Raw genomic sequence first — 8925 nt, forward strand, 5'->3', positions numbered from 1 at the left:
CTTCCTTGAGCGTTTGGAGCGTACATATGAGCGCTGCCCTTGACACGATGTCAAAATCGTGCTCGGCGATTTTAATGCCAAGGTATCTTTGGCGCCACTGTTGGAAAATTCAGCCTCCACGACGAAACGTCCGGCCAATTTATTCGCAACTCGACTCACACATCTGCTCTCTGAGAGCACTCTTCAACAATCCCACATACGCGAGCAGTGGAACTACATTTCCCTATCAATAAATACCGCTGCCGAGGAAGTAGTTGGATTTCAGTGAGCCCGAAAGAACAACTGGTCCGATGAGGAATGTCAAGAAGCCGCAGAGAAAAAGGATGCCACCTATAGGACACGCTGCGATCGGGCGCAACGCGAACAATTTGGGACCCCTATAGGTAACTGAAGAAGAAGCGACACGTATGTATTTGTCAATAAGAATACAGAGACCGAAATACGTGAGTACGAAGATCTTGAGATGCTGGCCGACAGGAAGACCGCCCGAAAATTCTAACCGAGGGTTAGGCGACTTGCGGAAGGTTTCAAGACCAGGGCGAACTCCTGTAAGAACAACAATGGCGACCTAGTGACCGGTGTCCAGAATGTACTTAAATTATGGAGAGAACACTTTTCCACCCTACTGAATGGTAGAAGCGCTGAAAGTAGCCGAGAAGACGAACCTGAGCCCCTAGTCGGTGACGATGGAGTCGTCTCACCGCCTGACTTTGACGAGGTACAAATAGCGATTACGTGGCTGAAAGGAAGGGCTGGTGAAGGAAACCCCAGAATATATTCTACCTTGATGGACGATTGTCGTCTCCATTTAAAATTTGGAACTTGGAATCATCCAAAGTGCTGACCTTTTAAAATAGCCTAAGGTTGGAGGGATTACAATTAGGATTTAGCAAAATATATCTTCTTAGGTTGCAGCGCGGGTATCTCCGACGTAATAATAATAATATCGTCACTGACACGAATAAAGGCGAAAAAGGACGAGTGAAAAAAATTTTCTAAAGGACGCGTAAACGTGGATTCAACATCGGTCCGGGAAAGTCTTTCGGGAACTCATATAATCATAGTTGACCGCGAAAATATAAGAGAACAACTAATTTTTAAGCAAAAACAAGACCGACTTCAATTCTCATATAAAAGTTTAAGATTGTCGTTAATTTCTTCATGATCCAATGATCGGATTTAAACCAAATTAGTATGTGACCACCTGTGAGGTAACACCTTTCCTTTAAAAAAGAACTATAGAAATCGGTTAACGTGGTCCAAAGTTATGCGGTAACATACATAACAAAAAAAATCCCAAGGAATTGATAGCCCTTCTCCATTTTGTGGAATCGGTTAAAAATAAAATACATATTTTCTATTTTTATAAGGAATTTAAAAAGTTAGCGCTTTATAAATCATAATGTTAATGCAGTTAAATAAATTTTCGGCTTTTTAGTAAAAAAGGGGCAATCAATACAGTCTCAGCTCAAAAGATTCGCACAGGCTTATTCTAATGGCGATTTATTTTCTACAAAAACTGTTGCCTTTTCAATGCCTTAGTATTTGTGCGTAGAGGGCACTGGTAGAATAGAAAACGCCATAAATGGTCCCTTGGTCGTCAGGGGGGTAAAAAGTTAAACATATCCATTTTATGGCATTCGTCAACATACAAAAAAATATATGCGTATATAAATTAAATATTATTTCTGTTAAAAAATATTGAATAAAATTTGCCTTAAAATGAATTACAAGAAAAAAATCAAAAGTTAAAAAGGTTCTGAAAATAATAAAAAAAAAAATAAGGAAAGATTCTCATTAAAAAAATGTAAACAGTTTCAAAATAATGAAAAAAGTTTGTTTATTTTAAGAAAAGAAACAAAAAGTTTTGAGCAAATTTAAATTAAAAAACCAGTGTAGTAAAAGGGTTATAAATTTCAAAAAAAAAATATTATCTTTTCCTCAATCTAAATTTCAAAGTTTGTAATTTACTAATTTTCCCTTTTTTCTATAATGGATGTTCGATACAGTCTCTGCTCTATAGGTTCACGACTCCGAACAGCGATTGCAGTTTTATGAGAAGCTGTTTTTCGTGGCAAAATACACTCGGAGCTTTGCCATTGCCTGCCGAGGGGCGACCGCTGTTAAGAAAAAAACCTTTTCTCTATATTTTTTGCGATGCTGCTTTGACCAGGGCTTGAACCCAGACACTGCGGAGTGGAAGCGCGCACTGCTTACCACTACACCACAGCGGTGGCGCTTTTTAACATACAAAATAAAGAGAAAAACAAATATATCACAAATTTAATATCATACATACCTTATTTTATTCTAAACATCAAATTTATTTACATAACTGCAGGACACAGAAAAATTGTTAAAAATTTTTCCCATTTAAAATACTCTTAATATTTAGATACATGCATTTGCAACTTGTTCCAAATAAATACAATCATTTCATGCGCTTGCATTTCACACACTACGTCAAGTGAAAAAGTTTGGAATCGCCCACAATATCCACATCACTACCCTCATCATCGTCGTCGACATCTTCCTCATCGTCATCCACATCCGAATAATCATCGGTAGAGTAGTCATGTTGCAGAAAACCTACAGCGTTATCCAGATTACCACTCGAAATGTTGCGCAACATTTGCAAATGTTGTTGATGGGGTGGCGATACGGCGAGGTTGCCGTGCACTAATGGCGGATGATGGTGGCCAGCCCCCAAAGAATCACCAACTCCACCATTGCTGCTATTGCCACGTAACTGTAAGTGTGTTTGATGGGCGTGCGGATGTGAGTGCGAGTGTAAAAGTGTGTGTTGCTGATGTGTAGCGTGTTGCTGCTGCTGCTGCTGCTGTTGCTGTTGTTGTTCACGCGCATAGGCCTGCGCAGCGAAACTCTTTTCAGCGCCATTTGTATTTTCCACTCCACCATGATTATTATTGGCATTCGAATTGCCACTCTGATTGTTGCTGGCGGCTATGGTGGCGGCGGTGGAGGTGCCACCGGCGGAGGCCATGACAATATTATTGCTACTGCTCTTAGCACTGTGACTGCTGCTGCTGCCACTGGCGCTGCCGTCCGAACGTGAAAAGTCAACGGGTTCTGCAAATGGAAATTCACAAAAGTTGTTAATAAAGCAATTTTGTTAAAAAAAGTTTTCACTTGACTACAAAGTTTGGAATATTTTGGGGAATTTAATTACATGAAGTGCTCTGAACTGAAATAGTCTCAAGAAAGTGGTGCTAATGGAGTAGCAAGTTTTGTAAAGTTCTTTGAGAGATGTCGCCCGCCGCCACTAAAGAATTCACTCTTACTTTAGTAGCAAGTTATTGCTGACATGGCGATGGAAATGAAGATGGGAGTTGCAAGCTTCCTTTGGGTTTGCTTGAGATGCGTATACTTTTACATACAAATAGATTGTTCAGCATTTGTTGCGAGGTACTATGCATGGACTAATTTTTATAATTGCATAATTACAGAAATAAAATCAAGAATTTCGCGAAAAATACATAGCGGACAAAATTAAAAATTTGTTTTTTTGTTAAACCCTTACAAAATAAAAAATAATTTGAAAGTATACTTTTTTGGCTATTATTATTTTTCCCGAAAAAAAAAAATATAAATAAAAAAATACATAGGGGACATTTAAAATATTTTAGTTAAAACCTTACAAAATAAAAAATAATTTGAAAATATATTTTTTTGGCAATCTGTTATTATTTTTCCAAAAAATAAAAAAAAAAATAAAAATAAACTTGAAAATATATATATAGTTAAGGTTGAAATTGAAAGAATTAAAAAAAAAAAACTATGTCTAAAACGTTACAGGAAAAATTTCAAATAGTAAGAAGTCTCAGTAGAAATGAGTAAGAAATCTCAGCACTTTATTCAGATTAAAATATCAATCCAAAACTACGTCAAATAAATGGCTAACTTTACTGGGTTCAAGTATTGTTCTTGAAAACTATTAGAACTTCAAATTGAGTACAATCATTTCTGAATACAGGTAAATATAAATAAAACTCAGTACTTTTAAGTATCTATTCGTCACTTACTACTGAGTACTTTGAATCGATCCTGAGTGCTTGCATCAAATTGATGATTGGAGCAGAGTATTTTTAAGTACTGAGTACTTTCGAGTTCTTTTAAGTACTGAGTACTTTCGAGTTATTTTATGAGTACTGAGTACTTTTGAGTTCTTAGTATCGATACATTTAGAAATTGGTTTCTGTCCTGATCCTTTTGTGAATCAAGTTCTGAGTGCTTTTGGTATCGATACTGCCCAACACTAGTATATACATATAAAGGAGTCCAACATATTATGGGCATGATTACCCTAAAACAGACGCAGGTTCAGGATCCGGTGTCTATAACGAAAGTTGTGGCGACAATTTTTTCACTACTCTCTTGAGGAATTTGTCGATTTTTGCGCTCCTCAAGGCCATGGACCATGTAGTGGAACAGAATTAGAAAGCTAGGAGTTTACCTTCCGTGAAAACCGTGAAAAAAATCTGAAACTAAAATGGCGCGAAAGAAACAAAGAGAGTAACATTTTCTCTCCTTTAATAATAATAAAAGATTGGGGGAGGAACCTAAAGTTTTACGCCAACTCCGAACAGTGATTGTATATTTATGTGAAGCTGTCTTTCATAACAGAAATACACTCGGTTGTGATTACGATTAATTAGTTTTTATCATTAATCGTTAATCCAATTAAAAAGAAAATCTGATTAAGTGTTCTAGTTTGTCCGGATATCTCACGTACGATGCAAGAACAGCATTTTTTTTCTTTGAATCGACATACTTTAAGCATTGTTGGCGCTATTTTCATTTGAATGAGGAAATATCATCATTTACTTTATTTCCAAATTTTTGTTGAAAAGGTAATAATGTCAAGTGACTTTATTTCGCACCAGTACGCGAAATAGTGCCAATTGACCTTATTTCCGAACTTTTTTATTGGTAGAGTTTGATTTGAAATTTAATGAAATGAAAAACGATATCAGAAATAGCTGGATGGACTTAGATGAAACATTTGGAATATTTAATTTGAATAGGATTGTCAACTGTTTAAAAATTAAATTTATATAAAAGTACGATCTGTCGGTGGTTGTGGCATCAGGTTGGTGGGCACTAAAGTACACGGGTTTGTCGCTGGTTGTGGCACCAGGTTGAGGACCACTGAAGTAGTTGGATGCTTCGACGAGCGTAGAGTGTAATGCATTTGAAGTGCCAGGAGTGCTGCCCAAAATAATATTGTGTGCGCATCTCCTCTAACGGCTTGGTCAAACACAAACACTGTTCCTTGCTTTTTAATTAATAAACGCTGTATGTCTTTTATAAAAAACCAAGGCGTATTTAACAAGGTGGTGTTAGCCATATATAAGTAAAAAATAACACTAACAAATTATACATGTCCATACTGTCATTGGTATGAGTTACAACAAACACATCGTTTTGACGTAATGGCCTCCACGGCGAAAAACTCAGCTGTCGCCCCAACACCATCCTGTTAAATACACCTTGTAAAAAACTTTCTCATTTTATTANTAAGGCGTATTTAACAAGGTGGTGTTAGCCGTATATAAGTAAAAAATAACACTAACAAATTATACATGTCCATACTGTCATTGGTATGAGTTACAACAAACACATCGTTTTGACGTAATGGCCTCCACGGCGAAAAACTCAGCTGTCGCCCCAACACCATCCTGTTAAATACACCTTGTAAAAAACTTTCTCATTTTATTACTTGGCTTTGTTCCGATCGTCGGCTAGTGAAAGCGCAAGCAACGAAACCAACATGGGTTACCGTGGTGCATTTGCTAGCGCTGCACAAAAAGGAGTTTGGTACTCTATTACACAAAACCCCGCACGGTCGCAATGGTTTTACAAATTTATTACATTACATGGTGTTTACATTGATTTAAAACGAACAAATAGTTAAATATATTTCCCCAGTTGTTCGAGTTCTCGAGATATTAGATTTTATTCTAACAAAAGTTCATTTTCCGCACTGACTCGGATGCTTTACTTGATGATGGTGCAGTGATTGTCCCCTTATCCGATCATAAAAAAATTCGAGTAGTAAAACATGGCTCAAAACCAATAAAGCTACCGGAGCCTATGGTCGCATCACTGAGTTATGTATAGTAAAGGTGCTTTAAGTTCAATGCACGAAATTTCACTGAGTCAGTCATAATTACGATTTAAGGCTCTTTTAAAATAACGGTCTCTGCGAAGTCTCTATATTATTTTTGCAACGCAACAGAAGATAGTTCTAAACTTGCCTATAGATTTTCCTATTGTCGCATGGCAAAGTAACGTAATGTATGTTAAAGAATATTTTGGCTTATTGAAAAGTTGTCTTAAGTAGACTCACCATTTGTATTGTCTCGCCGTCGCAACTGCTTCTTATGTTTCATGCGTCGATTCTGAAACCACGTCTTCACCTGTGTCTCACTCAAACCCAATGCGTTGGCCAGCTCTACACGTTCGGGCGTTGATAGATACCTTTGCGCCTCAAAACGTTTTTCCAAACCCGACAGTTGGGGATCACTGAAGACAGTGCGCGCTTTACGTCGGCGACAGTGTCGCAATGCATTCACACCCATACCCAGACCTAAAGCCAATTCGGGCACACAACCGGCGCCACCAAAAAGGTGACCACCACCAAACAAGCTTGCTGAAAATACATAAAAAAAAAAGGTTTCATTAAATAACTAACATCTAATAAATTTTCGATATTGACGCCTAATTGAATATTGTTTGCAAAAAAGGCAACCGTAAAAGTTTGGTGTTTTTAATTTGTAATTAAATATAGTATTTTTTTCCAATAACTAACTACATACATACATACATACTCGTATGTTTGTATACACTCCTGTGGTGTTAATTGCATAATTGGTGTGCACGCAAACTTACCCTGTGAAAGAAAATAAGGGTCCACTGATTTGTAGGCACCCGAGGACGGTGACAAGTAGCCGAGTGTCATTTGCAAGAAGCCATGGTCACTGTAGGCCGCACTTGGATACAGCACTGAGGCTGGATGTGGATGTTGTGGCGCAGGTGGTGGTAGCGTAAGTGGTGGCGGTGGTGGTGGTGGTGGTGCTGCGGCTGATTGTGATAAATAGCTGCATGTTGTTGGTGAAGATGAGTGGTGTGACCTATTGTTATTGTTGCTGGCATGTGTGACGGCAGCTGGATGCACGGATGTTGGCGATGGCAGTGAGGCGGACGAAGTTGATGATATTGAAGAGGGTGCAGTTAAAGCGACGGACAAATTGGGACGCTCGCTCGTTTTGAAGCTGTTGATGAAGAGGGAAAATTAAATATGTATGTAGTATTTTTATGTATGAAATTTATTAATTAAAATTTTCTCTTTAGATATATAGTTTCTTAGTGACTAATACTTTTTGAGGGAAGCAATTAGTAATATTAGTGGTGCCTGGTGGACCCCTCCTACTCCTAAATTCATGTGCTTAAGGTTATGCAGAACATAATGCCTTTTGATACATATTGCAGACAGAACTGCTGTTTACTGCCGGATCTCTTCAGCATTACCACATTTAGGCTTCCAGGCTGTTGTATAGGTTTTAAGGCAGAATTGGACGCCATTAAGGAAGCAACAGGCCCACTGCTCCTCAAGGATGAAACGTCAATAAAGGAGGTAATAATCTACATACTTCGTTAGTCAAGGGGCCATCAGGCTGCTGAACTCAAATTTAATCAGGAAGGGCTTAACCACCCAATAAATGGCTTCAATATACATACACTTAAGGTCAGCTGCTTAAGTCAAGTGACATTTTGACTAGTTTTTGTTATTTTTCTTTTGTTTATTTAAGGTTAATATTTTTTTATAAATGTTTAGCACTTTACCTAACTAGTGCCACATAAAACCACATTTCAAATTTGGTAGGTGGATGTATTTTTATAATGTATTAATCATTGGTCGGAACCGGAAGAATCAGACCACTATAGCATATAGCTTCCATACAACTGATTGCTGAGATAAGTCATTTTTCATTATAACTTCTCCATTTATGCAGCTAGGGACATGAAATTTTGCAATACTTCTATCCATTATCAACAAAAAAATTAGAGCGAAAATTACAAAGATCGGGTCACTATAACCTATAGCTCCCATACAACTGATTGTTCAGATGTAAGATTTTTCGTTATAACTCCTCCATCTATGCAGCTGGGAACATGAAATTTTGCAATATTTCCACCCATTATGCACGGATTGCACGAAATGCAAAAATACTATTCCAAATTTCGAAGACTACGAGAGCACCCCATTGCAAAGTGGTAGCATGCATGGGTAGCAAGCAGCGAAATTATGTATCAAATACAGTGTTGCCAGAGAAAATTTCGTTTAGAGCTAAAACGGTCGAAAAAAAGACCTAAATAATACTAATACTTAGTAGCTAAAATGAAGAGCGACATATTTGTTTTTAAGGTTGAGCATTTATTGACGTAAGGTTGTTTTTCACCCCACGTCTGTATACAAATATGAAAAATACTTTATGTAAAGATGTTATACTCTCTGCTCTAATTTTACTATAGCCGTGTTAGCAGCATATGATAGGACAGCTGTATAGCTTGTGTGTTATGGAATGAAATGCAATAATAACTTTTTGGCACTGCAAGTGTTTTTATTTAGGTTAAAATATCTCCAATAAATTATATAATAGAAGAAATACTATCTAATTTCTTACGAATAATAACTCTTATTTGATATCACAGAGTTTTTTTTTAATATTTCAAAGTATCTATTAACATGAATGCATTTTCCAATACGATTATCATAAATTTTATTTTCGATAAAGTTTCGGGTTTTACTTAAGGGCATTCTTGGTTATTGTCATTGCAAAAGCTAAGCGAACTGGAAACTGAGGAAATTAAATATGCCTACATATAAGTGAAAATCTTTAA

The 8925-nt window shown here is 37.1% G+C and overlaps 1 protein-coding gene across 1 annotated transcript; it reads right to left on the reverse strand.

Annotated features, from left to right (window-relative positions):
- Positions 1 to 2306: 2306 nt before the first annotated feature.
- On the reverse strand, positions 2307 to 7309 carry LOC108363710 (brain-specific homeobox protein-like; the record flags this gene model as incomplete). Its single annotated transcript, XM_017617159.1, has 3 exons — positions 2307 to 3090; positions 6371 to 6673; positions 6913 to 7309. Coding segments are annotated over 3 exons (1332 nt in total), but the record flags the coding sequence as incomplete, so codon positions are not given.
- Positions 7310 to 8925: the final 1616 nt, after the last annotated feature.

The sequence above is a fragment of the Rhagoletis zephyria genome, unplaced genomic scaffold (assembly GCF_001687245.7).
Source record: "Rhagoletis zephyria isolate East Lansing unplaced genomic scaffold, Rhagoletis_zephyria_1.1 Rzeph_scaffold_01343, whole genome shotgun sequence".
NCBI classification, from domain to species: Eukaryota; Metazoa; Arthropoda; class Insecta; order Diptera; family Tephritidae; genus Rhagoletis; species Rhagoletis zephyria.